Here is a 20608-nt window from a genome sequence, read left to right on the forward strand (position 1 = left end):
TGTACTCTCACGCCAGCAGCATTTGCACAGTGCAGAGCACGTACAGCCGCAGCACCAACACAAATCGTGCAAGGAGGGAGAAGAGGGAAGGACCTTCGGACCTGCCAGTCAATCATAACAATACCTTAGAGGTATGCACACTCGCCTCTAAGCTGTCTCGCCTAAGTTTGAATCTTAGCCCAAAGATGAGTTGGCCTCCTGCTGCTTTCAATGCAGGGGGCACCTAATTGCGTGCACCATCCATTGAATGGATGTTGAACTGGCGTCATGTCTGTTGGCATTAGTTAGTGGGCGTTAAAGATATCATGGTGTCCTGTGTGAAAAGTGCGCGAGCTGTCATCGGCACCCTGGTCATATTCCAAGTTCCTGCACTGTCAGTCGAGTAGCTTGCATCAGAGTGGTGATCTGTACGGGATTGTAACCCTAGCCAAAGAAACACAACGCTGTGCAAAGCATGGTGTACATGTACAAGATCATTGTCTAAATGGAAGACCAAACCCCACTCAATGAGTGTTGTTTCTGAAATAATGGATGAACTGATCAGAATGAACCTGCATTTATTATTAGTCAAGATGCAATCAGTTTGCATATTTCGCAATCATCATCATCATCATCATCATCATCATCATCATCATCATCGTCTTGTCTGCGGAAGTGAAGGTAGTCCTGTAGATCTTCCGGTCTGCAAACATTGATGGCTTTGACGCATCCCCAAAATAATACTGATCCTCCCCCATGCTTCAGTGTAGATGCCGTACCTTGACTATGACGCATTCTCTCTGACATCAAATAAACGGTCGTAGATTGTTTCTGACAATTTGGACTTATCCATAAAGAGCACATATCCAACATAATCAATCACAATGAATACGATTTGATGTCTGTTTTAGACTTCAGTTTTCTTAGTTATTCATAGCAGCACATTTCATTCAACTCCAGAAACGAGAAACGTCCTGCTTGTGTGCCATTTTTTGTTCTTGAAGAAACATTCACAGCACAATTTACAGCAATATCGGTATGAGAGCATCAGCAGCAAATACAATAGGTAAAGGAACGAAAGCATTTTAGGGTGAGGGTGGACTATAAATCTCTGTGACTTTGTAGTTGGCTGTGAGGTGAGCAATAGTCCATATTATGTTGTTGGCTGTGAGGCTAGTGATGCATTTTTCTCATTGTTGTGTTTAAAGTGTACCTGTAGCATTGTGTGACATGATCCAAATCTCCTCCATTGTTAACGTGTCACGATCCGAAATGCTGCTTGATGTAACAATCATTGAGAGCAATTCATATAGATTGCAAAATTACCACTGTGAGGGAACTATCATATTTAAATACAACTTCAGTCATCCTTTGCCCAAATTAAAACGATTTACTCTGAGTAATTTTACATGCCTGCTGTGCATTATCTGACATTTAACATTTGGAAATATTCATGTCAACGATTGGCTGTCAACAGTGCGCCACATGCATCCGACATACAAGTACAACAAATGAAGATACAGTAAAACAATTAGCAACAGCAGCAGTAAGGTTTACGTGATTGGTTTGTTAGTTTTCCAAATGAAATTGCATATCCAATAAAAAAATTTTACAAACAAAGATGACACTTCTCATTTTTTTGTTTCCTTTACACAGCATTCTGTCTCATTTGCTTGTCCTACTGCTTCTCCCACCCCCCCAACTCAACCCCAGCAATAGAAAAAGTATGTAACAATATTTTGAAATAGCACAACATTATCAGAGGCATGATAAGCATAGGACCACAGTTCAGGAGTGATTCAGACGAGCTTGATAATTGGAAAATACTTGTGCGATGAAAAGTCGAACTCTGGAGGAATCTGGAAAAAAAAGAACCCATCAAACAATCACAGAGTTACCATAGTTTGCAGACTCGTATATTCAAAATTGCAGTCTCTTCCCTCTCGTGTCCAGACAATGCACGTGTGCATAGTTTTATACAGTCGTGGCCAAAAATATTGGCACCCTTGCACTTTTTTCAAATAACTAACAATTTTCTATAAAAATAAGTTGAAATTAACAAAAGTATTTGGTCTCCAAATATTTGGTTTGCAGTGGAACAAACATAAAAAGCTGAAAAAATTACTAAATCTTAGCTTATTGCACACAGAAATCCTAAAATGTCCCGGACAATATTATTGGCCCCTTTTAGAAGTTGTCAGAAATAATTAGATTTCAAGCAGGTGATTCTCCTTTACTTTGGAATTGAACTCACCAATGGTGAGTTGCAGGTGCCTGCAATATAAAAATCACTCATTCAACCAGTCTGAATAGAGAAAAGGAGTCAATCTGCTGTTTTGTGTCACTGTGTGTACCGCAATGAGCATGGAGAAAAGAAACAAACCAGATAATTGTCTGAGGAGGTCAGGCAAGATTGCAGCCAAGCATGGACAATCTCTAGGCTACAAGTCCATCTCCAGAGACCTTGATGTTCCTGCGTCCACCATACACAATGTTATCAGAAAGTTTAAGGCCCATGGCACGATAGCCAACCTCCCTGGACGTGACCGCAAGAGAAAACTTGATCGAAGATTACAGTGAATGATTTTTCGAATGGTGGAGAAAACACCTTGATCAGCTGTCAAACAGATTCAAGCTGACCTTCAGACACAAGGTACGACAGTTTCAACTCGCACCATCCGTCGCCAACTCAATGAAAGGGGGTTCTATGGTAGAATACCCAGGAGGACCCCACTGCTGAGAGAGAGACATAAGAAAGCCCTCCGTCGAAGGTCATGGGTCTTGCAGCAGGACAATGACCCCAAACACATTTCAAAAAGCACCCAGGAATGGTTCAAGACAAAACTCTGGACTGTTCTGAAGTGGCCAGCAATGAGTCCAGATCTAAATCCCATTTAACACCTGTGGGGAGATCTGAAAACAGCAGTTGGGAGAAGGTACCTTTCAAATCTGGGAGAACTGGAGCAGTTTGCACAAGAAGAGTGGGCCAAACTGCCAGTAGAGAGGTATAGGAAGCTCATTCATGGCTGTAGGAAGCTCTTGACTGCAGTTATTTTACCCACAGATCTCCCGATGTCCCTGCTCTCAAATGTTGTGTTTGTGTGCTTCCCCTTCTCTCCCCATCTAGTCTACCGCTCCCCTTATTATATGTTTTATGTGTCTGTTTGATTTTTTGTGTGATAAATGTTAGCTCTTTCACGAGTCTCGATCCTGTATACAAAAAAAAAAAACCCCAAAAAAACAAACATCATATGCTACTATATAAATGGTTTTCTTTTCATATGTAACCTATACACCCAACCTGTTTAACTCCATTTACTTAAAAAAATTAATGTTGTCCTGCATATACTCATATTACCATGTACATTCATTGTGTATTGTGTATTTACTTTATACTGTCCTGTGTATTTATTGTATTGTTTTGTGTATTTGTGGTATGTGTTGCACCTGTCATGTCCAATTACACTATGTGTAGTCTTGTGTGTAGTACTTTACTTACGCACTGTCTTGTTATTTGGACTATGTGTAGTCCCGGGTTTATAGTCCCGGGCTTGTCTTGAATGTTTGCATTGATTGCATCGAGGTCCAGGAGAAACGTCATTTCGTTCCACTATTTCCTGTACTGTATATGGATGGGATGACAATAAAGTTTCTTGAATCTTGAAGAGTACCTTACTTAACGCTGCCCTGTAGAACACTGATTCGTTATAATGTGGCTTGTCCTGGAGACAATTTTTACGTAAGAAAAATGAAGAAACTCCATAACACGCAGCCATCATTGATGGTACTCTATGTCAGTCATTGTACTGTATGACCACGCTGAGCCGCTGAGCCTCTGAGCCTGTATACTCCACCTTCATCTCTCCCTCTCTTTCTGCCTTACAGTGCTGAATTTCTGCGCATTTTCATGAGCATTTTACTCTCAATAGTTAGGTCCAAAACTTCAATTCCGTGACCATTTTCTGGCTAGTAAGGTTTGACGATTGATTTGACTTCTATTGACATTTTATAACAAAAATAGCCTCTATGTCCCTCCCAAAAATCCCGGCATTTTTCGCCAGAGGCCCGAATCCAAGATGGCCGCCGGCACTATCTTGAAAAATTAAGTTTTGAACCAGAACACCTAGAATCACGTACAAAGACACTTTTTTGGGTAATTTGACCACGAGGATTCCGAATCTGACATTAGTTTGACGTTATGACATTATTTTGACCCAGAAATCCAAGATGGCCACCATCCAGTAGAGCGAAAACGCAACTTTTAAATGGGAGAACATATGATCATGAATTAACACATTATTTTGGCTAAATCTATACTGGCCACGGAATTGAGGTCCTGATTAGTGAATTGCTATTTTCTTGTTTTTTATTTGTCTGTGTGTGTAATGTCATATACTTATTTCTGTCTTTCCAGGGAGTATACGAGCGAATGAGACGGCACTGAGAAGCGCAGTATTCAGAAGATAGCTGTCAAGAGAATGTCCACCGTTCCGTGTGTCCTCCAGTGTGGCGGGCTTTGCAATGAAGCCACTGATGTCGTTACCTCCGTTGAGAGTTGGGAAAATCTCAAGAAAAAAGCCCTGTTATGGAGCGGTCTTGACAAGTTCGGAGACGTTTATGCAACAGTCAATTGGGATAATGGTCCCGGCAGACAATGTGTCCATAAATCATGTAGGCTGACCTTATGGAATGCTAATAAACTGGAGCAGGCCAAGGCAAGACAGAAAAAACGAGAAGTCAAGGAATGCCAATCTCAGTCTTCATCCATGTCTGAGGCTTTCCCCCCGGCTGCTTCTCCACCTGCCAAGCGGCTGCGATCAAGTGAAGAAGGGCTGATACATGAAAAAACAAAATGTGTCTGGTGCTGTAAACCAGAGTCGGCAAAGCACCCAGAATCAAAGCTGTCCCTGATTTCGTATGATAATGCATGGGCAACGTTCAAGAGTCACACGGTGGTCCTCGAAGATCAGAGCATGCGAGACAGAATCAACTGTGTGATCGATTATGCAGCTGATGACCCATATGCGATTGAGATCAGATATCACAACAAATGCTGGTTGAAATATGTGCGTAGTTACCAGAAAATGAGTGAAGATGACAAACTCCCACGCATGCACAATGTCAATCTCCGTGAGGCTCAGACTATCTTCTTTGACCACATCAGAACAGTTATCTTTGAGGAATGTGAGCTAAGGTCACTACAGAGCCTCCTCAAAGACTACAGCTCTATCATATCTCGGTATGGCTTCTCAACATCCAGCATCAAGTCATCCTTTATCAAAGATATCCTGACCCGGGAGTTTGAGGGCAAGATCGGCTTCCACTCCCGCCCTCAGAGAAACCAGAGCGACCTAGACTATGACACGTCTGGGGGTGGTTCATATGTTGAAGCAGCACTCTCCGCCATCGGTGTTGGCAGTGAACAACTGGTGCACAATGTGGCTAAGCGGCTCAAGGATGATGTCAAGTCAATCAAACCCATCCCATGGCCGCCAAGAGTCGAGGAGCTAGAAGAGGAGGAAGAGCTATCGCCTCTCATGGTGCAGCTGCTATCTGCTTTGCAGGGGAAGAAGGAGGTAGATCTGTCTCCCAGCACACTCTCTCTCACCTCTCTCATCACGCAGTACATTACAAAGTGACCCACCACTACCGCCATCAATGCCACCGTCACCCTTCATGGGATGACTCGCAGCAAGGAGCTTATTGACTCTTACTACAAGCTGGGCATGGGGATCAGCTACCCGAACGTGCTTCTCCTACGTGACCTCTGGACCATGCATGACCTCGAGCGATGTTTGATCTGTCCTGATGAGATCGCTGAGGGAGAACCAAGCATTAGTATCATTGACAATGATGACTTTACCAACGACACGTTGACAGGAGGGGGTACTGCACACCGCTGTAACTGGATGTTTCTGCAGCATCTAGAACGTCTTGTACCGGATTATGAGGCTAACATCCAGGATGAGCAAACACGCATCACAGACGCAAAGACTGTGTCACAGGCACTAACTGAGAAGGCATCTGAGATGCAGGTAGTTAAGCCGTATAGGACGATAAAACGTGGGGAGCCTCCCATCCGGCCAAAGCCCACTAAGTTCTCATCAAGTACAAAGCATCAGTGCAAGCAGAGCATTTTTCATGCCCTTGCTCGTGTGGACGTGGATGGTGACCGCCCTGATGCAGCTGAGCAGGCTATCCCTTCATACAATGGGTTTTATGCTGGTTTAAATGCGGAGCAAGGGAAGAGCAAGGCTTATTTTCATATGTCCTACAATCAACCGCCCAACAAGTCAGTTGTGAATGACATCATGGACAAGCTTTCTATCATCATTGCCACAAAGCACATGCCTTTCGCCTTCTTAGTGGGAGATCATCCCGTGTACGTCCTCATTACCCTGCTCAAGGCCGAGAACCTAAAGATATACCATGACATTGTGCCCTTTCTAGGTCCCTTCCATACACAGTGTGTGATGATGAGTGCTATATACAAGCGCTACAACGGGAGTGAGTTAGGAGATGTACTCGTGGCAGCAGGAGTTATTGCCGAGGGCTCCGTTGATCGTGCGCTGAAAGGCAAGCATTACAAAAGGGGGCTGCGTTGCTTGAGGCTTATGTATGAGGCGCTCATGAGTCAGCTGGTGCAGGAGAGGCTCGTGCCCTGCCTGGCTGATGAGACGAGGGAGAACCTCGAGTTTCTGAGAGATACTAGTCTTTCCCAAGAATCCCGTGCTGCTGCTCATGCAGCACTGGAGGAGGATGCTGACCTGGACAGCCTTATCACTAACTTATTCATCCATGTGGAGGCCAGTGACATGGCAGACTACTGGAGGGACTTCCTGTCCATGACAGATGCACTAATGCAGAATGTCCACGCAGTCCATATCTGTAACTGGGACGAGTACGTCAGCTCTCTGCGCGCCATGCTGCCATGGATGGTAGCGTACGACAACAATAGGTACGGGAGGTGGCTATCTGACTTCTGGGCAATGCTGACAAATCTCCCTGCTGATCAGGTCACCTTCCTTCGTACTGACTTCGCTCAGTCCATCACAGGCAACCCCTACTCCAACATGGCCTGGGACATGTGGATCGAATGCACCATGAACAAGGGCAGCAAAATGAAGTCTGGCTGGCTCTCCATCCTCAAGAATGAGAAGCAGCTGCTGGTGCACTCCAGAAATGTGAACAATGTAGCCCAGATCCGGGCGGCTCATAATGCCCTGGCCAACCGAAAAAAGCCAAGAGGAAGCACATTGAATGTGGCCCAAAACGAATGCGAGAAGATGAGCAGTGCGTGCAGGACCTGGTAGCCTGCATACATGAGTTTGACTCCTTTCCATTCGACCCATCCTCACCCACACTCCGCACCCTACAGTCAGCCATGCCTGCCTCTCATGAGCTCGTTGTGGACTTCAATTCTGCCCATGCTGCAGGGGAGGAAAAGTTGACCAGCTTCTTGCAGGAGCGGGTATTCAGTAAGAATACCTCCCTTCATGCACCTGTCCCTCTGAGTAAACGCTTGACATTTGCCAAGATGCCAGACACGGAGAAGCCCAGGGAGGAACTCAAAACGAGAGCTGCTGAAATGGAGCAGAATGCTCTCAAGGCAGTGATCAACCTGGTTGAGGTCAGTCATCTTGTGGACCTCACTGAGTTGCTGGAACATCGTGTTGTTGAGGAGTGTGTGGCTTTATTCAACTCCAACGGAACATACAGGAAGACACAGAAGAGTAAGCTCATCCAGAAACTCTCTCTGCAATCTGTAGATCTGCAGGAACCCTACACCGCTCTCATCGACATGGGCATGATTTGGAGGATGGCAACTCCATCAGCAGAGGATCGACAGACGCAACATGGCACCCCATACAAGTGGTCAGACTATGTCCACAAGGTGTCTTCCATCATCCTTGCCTGCCATGGTGATGCTGAACGTATCTTCTGTGTGAATGACCCATATGACACACCATACTCTACTAAAGATGACGAGCGAGACCTGTGGGTACAGGGTAAGGCACATATACCCAACACCTACATGAAATTGAATGACCCCTTCTCTTCTGCCCAAGCATTCAAAACACTTCTATGTAGCGTCAGCAACAAGGGGCGGATGCAAAAGCTGATATGCACCTACCTGACAGACCTTGCAGAGAGTGTTGATGCAGAGATTGTCTACTCTGTTGGCTCCCACTGCACCAATTTGTCAACCCAGCAACCAATGGAGAACTACAGCTTTGACCAGTCTGAGGCTGATACTGTCCTCTTTTCTCTGCTTACGCAGTTCTGCATGAATCAGGCTACAGTGGCCCTGTTGTCATTGATACCGCTGATACCGATGCCTATGTCGTGGCAGCAGTCATCTCGCAGCAGCTGCCCGGAAAGCTCTGTATCAAGAGGAAGAAGGAGACTATCTTATGTCATGGCCTGGTTAATGACGAGATGGCAGACTGTATTGTGCAGCTGCACTGTATGACAGGCTGTGATGCCAACTCAGGCTTCTATGGCAAGGGTAAGAAGTTGGTGTATGACCGGGTGGCGAAGAGCCCTGTGGCTCGACGGCAGCTCTCGCTGTGTGGAGATAGCCTTGACCTTGAGGAGGAGGTGCTAGAGGAGCTCTTCCAGTTCACACGACATGTCATCTATGGCGACGAAAAGAGTAGCACCATGGCTGAGGCCCGTGCAGCAAAGTGGAAGACACTGAAAAACAAATCATTTATCCGTCTCCCTCCAGATGCAGACAGCCTACGCCAACACTGCCTCCGAGCAAACTACTTGGCATATCTTGTGCGTCATCCCTCCAAGAAACACCACCCCTCGCCACTCGGACATGGCTGGGAGCTGGTGGGTGGTCGCTGTCGCCCTGTCCGCCACACGCAACCTGCTCTCCCGACACATCTACCTGCACCAGGGCCAGCTGAAGAGAGTGAGGAAGATGAGAGCCAGGAGGGGAATGAGGAGCGAGATGATGATGTACAAAGGCGGGGAGATTCATCGGAATCTGATGATTCAGATTCTAGTGAAGCAGAATGCTCTAATTCGGACTAATCATATAATTAAAGGTCATATTGATTAATTACTTCATTTGAAAACTGTTCAAGTCACAGCTATTAAAAATAGCTTATTTTGAAGTGTAATGAGTTTACTTGTCATGCAATCATCAATTACTTTACTGCAAGATATCCTTATGGAGGTAGTTTCTTTAACATGTTTAAGTACAAAAGTTGCATTTTCGCTCTACTGGATGGTGGCCATCTTGGATTTCTGGGTCAAAATAATGTCATAACGTCAAACTAATGTCAGATTCGGAATCCTTGTGGTCAAATTACCCCAAAAAGTGTCTTTGTACGTGATTCTAGGTGTTCTGGTTCAAAACTTAATTTTTCAAGATAGTGCCGGCGGTCATCTTGGATTCGGGCCTCTGGCGAAAGATGCCGGGATTTTTGGGAGGGACATAGAGGCTATTTTTGTTATAAAATGTCAATAGAAGTCAAATCAATCGTCAAACCTTACTAGCCAGAAAATGGTCACGGAATTGAAGTTTTGGACCTAACTACAACGTCTGCAAAGAAGCCTGCAAGTGTTAGTGCTGCAAACCTGACAAGAATGTCAAGGAGAAGCCTCACTTTGGATGTGAAATGCAAGTGTTAAGGCGGATCAAGGTGGGTGAACATCGGTAGAAGTGGGTCGTGCGTTATACTTGGCTACATCGACCATTATAAGAATTATAAACAATGCAGACAAGATGAAAGCTTTGCCCAGTCCACCACTTCATTAATTGGAACAAAATTAACTCGTTCAAAGAGCAGAGTAGGGCAAAATATTATTTATTAATGTTTGTGCATGCAAATTTTATGTTTTCGTTACTGATGCTATTATAATAAAAAATATTGTTTTTATTTATAAAATTACATCTTTACGACATATATTATTATTAGTATTGTTGCGGTCTTGAGAATCACTAAAAAGTAATGGCAACCACCATACAGGTCCCTTAGAATAGTTATTTCATAGCAGACCATTATCTTAGTCCCTTCCCCTTATTTTGGGTTATTATGTCAATATGCATTGAGGAAAAGAAATATAGGACCTCCACTTATAAGGGAAGCTGCCAGGCATTGCACCAAGCTCCCAGGGACACCATGGTGTCCAGGAAGGGAACCCCACCAATCAGAGTGAAAGGAGCGGAGTTACGGGCTCCACCAATCAGGAACCAGGCAACCTCCAATATTTCCCCTCCCCACCCTCCCCCTTGGAGGGTGAACAAAGGGATTTTAAAGAGATCGATTCTTTCTCTGGGTTCGTGGCTGGCATCGCAGGCGGTCATGGTTTTTGCATGCTCTTGGCCCGGGCTCTTGATCGCAGGCGGTCGCAGTTGTGCTGGTTCTTGGACATTGTGGGCACTTCTCTCTCTGCCAGCTCTCTCTCGCCCCACAGAGAACATGGACATTAGTGTTCTTGGCTGGGCTCCCTCTCGCAGGCCTCTACACCGGCATTGCTACACTCTGAGCCTGTCTCTTTGTCGACTCCGGGCCTATCTGACTCTGCTGGATTCGTTGGGCACGTGTGCTCCACTCCTGGGGTCTGGGTCACTCGGCCGTGCTGACAATCGACCTCACTCTGCCAGTCCGTGTTGGGAGAGTCATTACCTGCTCGTGCTTCTCGGTGGCGATGGCGGGACATTTGGCGCCACGAGGAGAGGAATTTTGGAGCACACAGCCTTTGTCCTTCGTTGTTCGTTACCCTTCCTTCCCCCGTGAGTGTATGCTGGGCCCATGTGATGTATATCCGTAGTAATTGTAATAAGACGTAGAATAAGATAAGTTGCTGCTTCTCGTCCCTTATTCTTTGGTATTGAAATAATCAGATTGTAAATATCGGTAATAAATCAAATTGTTAAACGTTTTCCATCCTCTCTGTCCATGAATGTCTCTTCTCCATTGATCCACCATTGTTCGTATCCAGTTTTTACATTGACAGTAACGGCTTTAGCATCCCTCTGGCGGTGACCAACGGTTTCGCTGGGCTGTATAAATTTCCATCTAGGAACAAAGGAAACCGCCGGAGGGTACGTACGGTACGTTCTCCGATTGGCGTTCATAGTTGCTAATTCGCAACCTGCTAAGCACAAAGTTATTCGTGCGTGGCAACCGCAGGTCCGGTAGGTTTGGGAGGGAATGGAGGTTAACCCCCTTGTACTAAACACGAATCCCGGACCGTAACACATTTGGTGTCTTGGAGCGGGATTGCTCCGAGCATCGTAACAAATTGGTGCCGGGAGTAAGATTCCACTCCGGAAACCGTAACCATTTCGGTGTTCAGGAGTGGGATATTGAGATTCCCCTCCGGATACCATAACAGTAATATTATTAGCGCTATTATCGATACCCCAAAGAAGCCCTCATGCATAAGAAGTAATGCTGTTGAGAACACATCTCCCTATAAACAATGGAAACCAAGTATTTGGATGTAATTGTTCTCCAAAAATGAAGGCACCATGTTTTACGAATTGGCAATTGTTATAATAAAGTGTCTGCAAACTTGAGGACCTGCACGAGGGATCATTGACTTGTAATGTAAAGAACATTTGAATTTTCACTTTTATCAACCCCATATAATCACGACATCCACCTACACCACCACCCCCCCCCGCCCCTCCCCCCACCCACTTCTCCATCCTATCCATGCAGCATGATGCAGTAAACCTACCTTAGAATCTTTCTTGTGCCCACCTACAAGCAGCTTCATAACAACAAAGTTTGTTTTCACAATTTTCAGCAGGTTGTTCACCTGAAAGTCAGAAAAGAAAAGCCGACACGGGTGTTCATATAAATAGCATTGCTATAAATAGCATTGCTCACACCAATGAAACTTCCTCTCTGAACCCTTCATACCTCGGCCTCACTGCTGCTCAGACTCTCCAAGATGAGCTTGGTTTGTTGGAAATGTTTCCCAGCAGACGTATACAGATCACCCGCCTGCAGGGGAGGGTTGAACTTTCCAAGGTTCGTCATTTCCTGTAAAGATTTTGACAAAGTGTCAGTTTTGGACTGGCTCAGCATGGCCTTCAATTTTTCATTTCCATTTATGCATTTTCAACTCCAAATACTTTTGTCTTTGCGGTTAAAAAGAAAAATTGCTAACACAGGTACATTAACCGTTTGCACAATCAGTATGTTAATTCTCCATCGATCAGACCTTCCCTTCGACTAGATATCTTGCAAAGAAATGGCTAGTTTTAATCCAAACCACGTTATTAGCCAGATGGTGTGCATCATTATTAGCGTGCCATGACATTTAAGAGAGATTAATGCAATCTTCGGCCACACTGCGCTCCTGTGTCTCGTTAAAACTTCTGTGGAAACGTACAATGTTTCCATCGAGTTTCTTCCTTATTATATATTATTATATCTATTATATATTATTATTATATATTATTATATCTATCTATTATATATTATTATTATATATTATTATATTATTATATTATTATATATTATTATATTATTATATCTATTATCTTATTATATATTCCACATTGTGTTTCTTCCAATGAGAAACCCTATGATTTATGCATTGTGGGAAACATTATATGTGGGATTATGCATATTATATATTCCACAAAAAAAACCCGATGATTATGAAACCCTTCACACTTATCTCTACTGTCATCAATTAATGCATGTTTCTGGCTGTGTAATAAGTGTGATATATATATATATATATCTATATGTGCAGTGTCTGTCTTGTGTTGTGTTGTCTTGTCTTGTCACTGAACTACTCCCTCAAACTTTTGTGAAATCGTACCAAACTTCTGGTATGCACCTATCTCTCCCGTTGGTATGTCCTAAGGGTATTTTTTTGAAAAAATTTCCTATTTTTAAACATTTTTTTGGGGATTTTTTTTTTCGACATCAATCTATATATATAAAACAGTTTGTGTGTGTGTGTGTGTGTGTGTGTGTGTGTGTAATGTTACCGATAGACTCCTAAACGGAGAGGCTCACATGCTTCATATTTGGCATAGACATGGCCATTGAGCCTGGGAAGAACATGGCTGACCTAAAAAAAATTATTTAATAATATTTTTTTACCATATTTTTACCTCAGCGCATTTCAGCGAGGAATATAATACACAGCATCTGAGCTGGTCGCAGAGCAGCGTGCTGATTCGCTCAGAGCGATCACGTGATGTTCCAACTTTGCCGCCATAATCTCACAGTTATGCGTTCGCACATAATTCAGTTTTTTCACATTTCAGCGAGGAACATTGCCATTCACACCACATAGGTTTTTTTTTCTTTCATCTTTAGATCCATATTTTTAGCCATAATGTAGCGTAACGTAGCATAGCTAACGTAGCGTTAGCATAACGTAGCGATCCTTGCTCAGAATCTTCGTCAGGTTCGCGAGCGAGTTAGCCAAAACGTAAAAGTGAAAATATATCGAATTTTTTATTCATATTTACCTCAGCGCATTTCAGCGAGGAACATTATACATGGAATCTCAGCTGGTGGCAGAGCAGCGCGCTGATTCGCTCAGAGTGATCACGTGATGTTCCAACTTTGCCACCATAATCTCACAGTTATGCGTTCGCACGTAATTCAGTTTTTTCACATTTCAGCGAGGAACATTGCCATTCACACCACATAGGTTTTTTTTCACTTTCATCTGATATTTGTGATTTATTTCAAACAAACACACACCTGGCTCCTCACACCTGGCTCGGCTTCACGCTGTTGAATCCAAAGCTTTCAGAATCATTGGAATCTCCCGCGATGAAGCTATCTCTGAGGGCCTTTCACTCACTCACCGCAGGCAGGTAGGTGGTCTTTCTGTCTTCTACCGACTCCTCTCCGGCCTTGCTCCCCCAGCTCTCTCTGTGCTCTGTCCCCCAAATATTCCTACAGGTCGCACAAGATCTGCCAGCCACCCTCTGATGGTTAAACTGCCGAAATCTCGGCTCTCTGCTCACCTTCACTCTTTCATTCCTCTTTTCTCCCGCCTCTGGAACAAACTCCCACACTCACTTCAATCACACTCCTCCCTCCAGGTCTTCAAAACAGCTGTTCACCACCATCTCTTATCTTCCCCCATCCAAAACCTTGATCTTTTCTACCCCCACTAATTCACCCCAGATCCACCTTGTTTGAAATTCCAACTTCTTTCCTGGAAGTCTTGGCAGTGTCCATATGTTTTATACCTCTCCCACCCCCCCCCCCCCTTCCCATGCCTCCCCCCCAAAGCCCTCTCCCTCCCACAGTTCTCTCGATGTCTCCATGTCTCTCGGTCCCTGCTCTCAAATGTTGTGTTTGTGTCCTTCCCCCTCTCTCCCCATCTTGTCTACCGCTCCCGATGTTATTTGTTTTGTGTGTCTGTTTGTCTTTCTGTGTGATTAATGTTCGCTCTTTCACGAGCCTCGATCTTGTATACAAAAAAAAAAAAAAAAAAAAAAAAAAAAAAAACTTTCCCATCTACACGGCCATGTATTCCTATTAACGTTATGTAAAGTACATAAATTGTGTGGATTACATAATTTGTGGATGTGATCAATTGCCATTAACCATCTATATCCCTCCCCTCCCCTTCCCCCTCCACCCTACCCTCTCCCCTTCCCCCCTCCCCTCCCTTTCCCCCATGCCCCTCCCTTTCCCCCCTACCCCTTCCTTTCCGCCCTACCCCTTCCCCATCTCCCTCCCTTTCTCCCATGCCCCTCCCTTTCCCCCCTACCCCTTCCTTTCTGCCCACCCCCCTCCCCCTTCCCCCTCCCTCCCACTCCTCTCCCCCTCCCCCCTCTCCTCCCCTTCCCCTCCCCCTCCCCCCCCTCTTCTCCCCTCCCCCCCTCTTCTCCCCACCCCCCTCTCCTCCCCTCCCCCCCAGTTCCCCTCCCCTTCCCCCTTCCCTCCCCTTCCCCCTTCCCTCCCCTCCCCCGCCCGGCAATGCCGGGTACTTCTGCTAGTTGTTTATAAATGTAATATCAAGTAAAATTACAAATACATTTGTGCAATATAATTGTTTGATTTATGATTGGTGTGTTTGATTTATGATTGGTGTCACTGTAAACAATGACAAAACAGCAACTCAGGTACAGTTATTTATCTATATATCTACATATCTGGGCAGTGTCTGTTGTCACTGAACTACTCCCTGAAACCTTTGTTTACGTGGTTGTGAAGTGTTTTTAATAACGTGGTGGTGGTTTTGAATCATGTGGTAGTGAGGTATTTTGCATTATGTGGTGGTGAGGTGTTTTTAAATCATGTGGTGGTGAGGTGTTTTGAATTGGTGGTGATGAGGTGTTTTGAATTAGTTGGTGATGAGGTGTTTTAAATTACATGGTGGTGAGGTGTTTTGATTACATGGGGGTGAGGTATTTTAAATTATGCGGTGGTGAGGTGTTTTGAATTACGTGGTGGTGAGGTGTTTTGAATTACGTGGTGGTGAGGTGTTTTGAATTACGTGGTGGTGAGGTGTTTTGAATTACATGGTGGTGCGGTGTAATCGTCCCAAACTTCCAGTCTGCACCTACCCCTCCCGTATGTGTGTGCTGAGGGGTTCTTTTTTGAATTATATATATTTTTTGAACCTAATTTGCTTATAAAATTGTAATATCACAAACACTACAAATAAATTTGTGCAAAATAATTGTTTGTATTATGATTACTGTAAATTATGACAACACAGCAACTCAGGTACAGTCATTATCCTCAGCTAAAATAAGCCCGTTCCTCAGTAACGACGCTTGGTGAGGCGAATGCAGCGAGCCGAGCCAAGCTAGTATATATATATATATATATATATATATATATATATATATATATATATATATATATATATATATATATATATATATATATATATAGATATATATATATATACACACACACACACAGTATATTTAAAATGTATATCACACCTTGAATTGCTTGTAGTGTACGGGAGGCGGGGTTATAACTCCACTGAATGCTGCAAAGCGATGTTCAAAGCGAACCTCCTCGCTGTCAAACTTAAATTTTGGCTTCACAACCTTTCCGTCGAGATCAAAACCCACCATAGCCTGCCCAAAAGAAATCATGAGTAGCTTGGGGATCACACTGAGCTGCACTGATTCACAAGTTGATTGAATATGCTCTAAGACAGGGTGTAGGCATTCACCTTTATTGAGGGTGGGGAGTGGTTGGAGAATATGACAAAGACAGGTAGTTATGCTTGGGGTCATGTTGGGGAGTTGGAGATTACAATGATGTCTGGAAAAAAAAATTACACTCGAAGGTATAAACACTGTTTACATTGGGGGTGCAAAATATCACATATGGGCATGTGATTTAACATAGGAGTGGAGGTCATGTTAAAGTGTGGAAAAGGAATATCTCACCTTATACATTCCAGCGCAATAGCTTTGATGTGCTTGGTTCATTGTTATCTCCCGACCCAGTGGTCGAGCTGGAAAAAAATAAAAAAATAAAAAAATAATCGCACCAGTGTCCGAAGGAAGCGGTTCAGTTTGGCATTTCAACATGAAATAGGCAAGGCCTAGAAATAGGCAACAAAACACTTTAGAATTACCCAATATAACCCTTTAGAATTACCCTTTAAATCCCATAGAATTACCCTTTAGAACCCATTAGAATTACCCTTTAGAACCCATTAGAATTACCCTTTAGAACCCATTAGAATTACCCTTTAGAATTACCCATTAGAACCCTTTAGAATTAAACACTGTGGGTTAGAAAAGTTCTTCTTCTTCATTTTTTATGGTCGGACATACCCAAATATTGAAGCGGCTTTCCTGTTTTAAAAAAAGAGGAAGGGTGAATGTTGAACCCAATTTAGACCGTCTTCTAAAAGGGTACCTCTGCAATCACGTGCGCGAGGGCGCCATTTTGTGCGCCTGATACCTCCTCAACCACATCATCATTTCTCTCCTCCATTTTTTCCCTCTGGTCCTGGGTTACCCCTAACCCCTCTTCTAGTTCCCCCACCGGCATCCCGTCGCCTTGACCATCCGTCCCTTTTTTTTTTTTTCTAATACAGAGCAGAAACAATTTTAACCACACAGAGTCTTCTTCTTTCATATGCAGCACGAGGCTGCGGGGTAAGCGTCATTGTTTGAGTGTGGCTGTGCCGCTGATGCAGTGCCCCCTGTAGGTTAGGACAGGAATTTGGTCCTGGTGCCGGCGAGAGCCCGCCTACTCTTTGTGAAGGACACCATGGGATCTTTAATATCCAGCAACCAATGCTAGCAGACAGGACGAGTTTAACGTCCATCTGAGGGACGACACACACATTGATGAAACACCAGGATGACAGTTTATAGCTGGATGAAGATTCAAACCCAGGCTAGACAGCTTAGAGACGAGTGTGCACACCTCCCGTCAGGCCACTGCACAGGATATATAACCACCTTTAGAGGCCATTTTTCCCTGCAAGCGGGGGTTGGCCTTTTTCGGGAACCATGGTTGTTGTTGTTTTTTGGGCCCCTTTTTGAAGCAATGTTTTACGGCCGGATGCCCTTCCTGACGCCAACCCTTTTTGCCGCCTTTAACGACAAACAGGGAATTACCAGTGAACTGGTACTCAATTAGCCGACCTCGGAAGGATGACAGGCTGAGTCAACCCCCCTGGCGTTAATTCAGCGATCGACCGGGATTCGAACCCAGGATCCTAGGATCCTAAGCCGGCACCCTAGCCGCTAGCCCAACACCAGGGCTAACACCAGGCCTACCCACCCACCCCCTCCAATCACACACCACTGCACAGGATAAAATAGCTAATACAGCAACACAACACCACAACTGAGTACAGAAATTGCAATGCAATCAGTGATCTGTGGTGCATTATGAAACGGATTGGAACAATAGATTCCAACAACAAATTAATAATCATTATCTTCATCATTATGTTCTGCTGAAGGAGTTTCATGGCTCGGGCTACAATTATAGATGGTAACTAGATTAACGCCGAGGGGTTGTAATCAGTAACGAACACTTTATAAAGAAAAAAAAAAATCAACTTCTCCACAGTTTACTGACTATCACAGATTGGGAATACATTGTGCCAACATTTGCAGTCTCTGCTGATTGCCCTTGGAGGGCCTACCCACCCACCCCCTCCAATCACACCTTTACATCTCAAAACATTAAACTCATCCTTATTCAACTGTCCCGTTGTTCTTCTGCGTTTTATCCAACCATTAGTAATGTAGCTATTCACAGACAGCTCTTGGAGAACCCCAACCTGACTTTGACCTTGAATAGTTTGTGACTCATTTTCACTTTTCACCCCTCAGCCCAAATTGGGCTAAGGGGGTATTGTCGTCACGGGCGTCGTCCGGGCGTCCGTCAACTTTTGGTTTCCGTCAATTTCAAGGAGAACGGCTTGTCCGATTAAATCCATTTTTCCAGTGTGTGTTGGGGTTGAGTAGAGGAAGGTGCCTTTCGAAAATGGACGCGCTGCAATTTTCAATATGGCCTCCACGGCAGCCACCTTGAAATTGGTTTCCGTCAATTTCGAGCAGAACGGCTGGTCCGATTAAATTCATTTTTTCAGGGTGTGTTGGGGTTGAGTAGAGGAAGGTGCCTTTCGAAAATGGGCGCGCTGCGATTTTCAATATGGCCGCCACGGCAGCCATCTTGAAATTGGTTTCCATCAATTTCGAGCAGAACGGCTTGTCCGATTAAATCCATTTTTGCAGTGTGTGTTGGGGTTGAGTGAAGGAAGGTTCATGGGCGCGCTGCGATTTTCAATATGGCCGCCACGGCAGCCATCTTGAAATTGGTTTCCGTCAATTTCAAGCAGAACGGCTTGTCCGATTAAATCCATTTTTGCAGTGTGTGTTGGGGTTGAGTCGAGGAAGGTTCCTTTCGAAAATGGGTGCGCTGCGATTTTCAATATGGCCGCCACGGCAGCCATCTTGAAATTGGTTTCCACCATGCATGGGCTGAGGAGTTACGCCCACTTTGTGGTGCTATTTATTATCTTGGTGAAGTTATGACTGAAAAGCCTTTAACATCAAGCTCCTCCTTGAGCCTCAAGTTTTGCAAACAAAAAGTCGAGTGGATGAGAAACACACCCTCCACTCTCCCAACCTCCGAATGCACATCCTTAAGGTAGCACAGCAACCGAACAAGTGTTACACCCAGGAACCGTGGGTGTACGGTAGGGTAGCAAGACGGAGGCCATTACTCAAAAAAAGCCCACTTTGAGTCCCGTTTGAGGTGTGCAAAAAAACACTCCAGAGATTCTGAAGCCATGTGGCAAAAAGTTTTGTGGTCTGACGAAACCAACATGGAAGTTTTTGGCCTAAATGGAAAAAGTTATATTTGGTGCAAATCCAACACAGCACATACCCAAAGAACACCATCCATACTGTGAAGCATGGTGGTGGCAGCATCATGCTATGGGGATGTTTCTCATCAGCAGGGACTGGGGCACTTGTCAGGATCGAGGGAAAAATGGATGGAGGAAAATACAGAAAAATTTGAGAGGAAAACCTGCTGCCCTGTTGCATTGATTGTTGCAGCAGATGTTTCTTGTTGCATTTATTGTTCACACACAAAATGGGTGGGGAGGAGAGGGTATAGGGTGAGGTGGAGGGGAGGTGTGTGGGGAAGGAGAGGATAGAGGTGATAGTGAGGAGTGGGGATGGGAGGTCAGTGTGAGAGGTGGGGGGGGGGGGGGGTAGCGGCGGGTGGGGAAGTAGGGCGGGGTGGGGAGGTAGGGGAGGGTGGGGAAGGGGAGGGAATGGGGAAGGAAGGGGTAGAGAGGTGGAGAGGGAGGGGAGAAAGGAGAGGGAGGGGAAAAGGGAGAGGGAGGGGAAAAGGAGGGGAGAAGGGAGAGGGAGGGGAGAAGGGAGAGGGAGGGGAGAAGAGAGAGGGAGGGGAGAAGGGAGAGGGAGGGGAGAAGGAAGAGGGAGGAGAGAGGGAGAGGGAGGGGAGAATGGAGAGGGCGGGAAGAGGAGAGAGGGAGGGGAGAGGGAGGGAAGAGGGAGGGGAGAAGGGAGAGGGAGGGAGGAAGGAAGGAAGAGGGAGGGGAGAGGGGAGAGGGAGGGGAGAAGGGAGAGGAAAGGGAGATGGAGGGGAGGAAGAGAGACAGAGTGGTGGGTGGGAGAGCAAAAGGACGGTGAGGGGGAGAGTAGGAGGAAGCAGGTGGGGACGGGAGAGTAGGAGGGGAGGGGAGATCAGGAGTGGGGTGGGGACAGGAGAACACACCCCCGGCCCCTGAGCTCCTCAGGCACCATTGTTAATCCAACGTGTGTGAACACCATGAGGCCGGCACCGCAGGTCTCTATCAAAATAACACCTGTCGCTAGCTATATACTGTACACACCAGGAGGTGGGGGTTGGGGGGTGGGGGAGGGGATAGTCCGAGGAGGGAAGTTGGAGCAAGGGAAAGAGAGAGGGAGGGGGGACAGAGGGAGGGGGAGACTGAGGAGGGGAGAGTGAGGAGGGCATGGGGTAGAGACACAGAGAGGGGTGGGGGAGAGACAGAGAGGGGTGGGGGAGAAACAGAGAGGGGTGGGGGAGAGACAGAGAGGGGTGGGGGAGAGAGAGGGGAGAGAGAGAGGAGAGAGAGAGGAGAGAGAGAGGGGAGAGAGAGGGGAGAGAGAGGAGAGAGAGAGGAGAGAGAGAGG

General features: G+C 45.4%; 1 protein-coding gene across 6 annotated transcripts in view; it reads right to left on the reverse strand.

Annotated features, from left to right (window-relative positions):
• Positions 1 to 540: 540 nt before the first annotated feature.
• The window catches only part of NAA35 (N-alpha-acetyltransferase 35, NatC auxiliary subunit), a 161087-nt gene continuing 141019 nt past the window's right edge, over positions 541 to 20608 (reverse strand). For all 6 annotated transcript variants that reach the window (XM_068107647.2, XM_068107648.2, XM_068107645.2 and 3 more), the window contains 5 exons: positions 16352 to 16419; positions 15893 to 16033; positions 11871 to 11993; positions 11686 to 11766; positions 541 to 1838 (listed from right to left, as the gene is read on the reverse strand). In XM_068107647.2, coding sequence (XP_067963748.1) covers positions 1779 to 1838; positions 11686 to 11766; positions 11871 to 11993; positions 15893 to 16033; positions 16352 to 16419 — 473 coding nt within the window. In that variant the 3' untranslated portion in view covers positions 541 to 1778. The remainder of the gene's footprint in view (positions 1839 to 11685; positions 11767 to 11870; positions 11994 to 15892; positions 16034 to 16351; positions 16420 to 20608) is intronic.

The sequence above is a fragment of the Myxine glutinosa genome, chromosome 2, assembly GCF_964187855.1.
Source record: "Myxine glutinosa chromosome 2, kmMyxGlut1.1, whole genome shotgun sequence".
NCBI classification, from domain to species: domain Eukaryota; kingdom Metazoa; phylum Chordata; class Myxini; order Myxiniformes; family Myxinidae; genus Myxine; species Myxine glutinosa.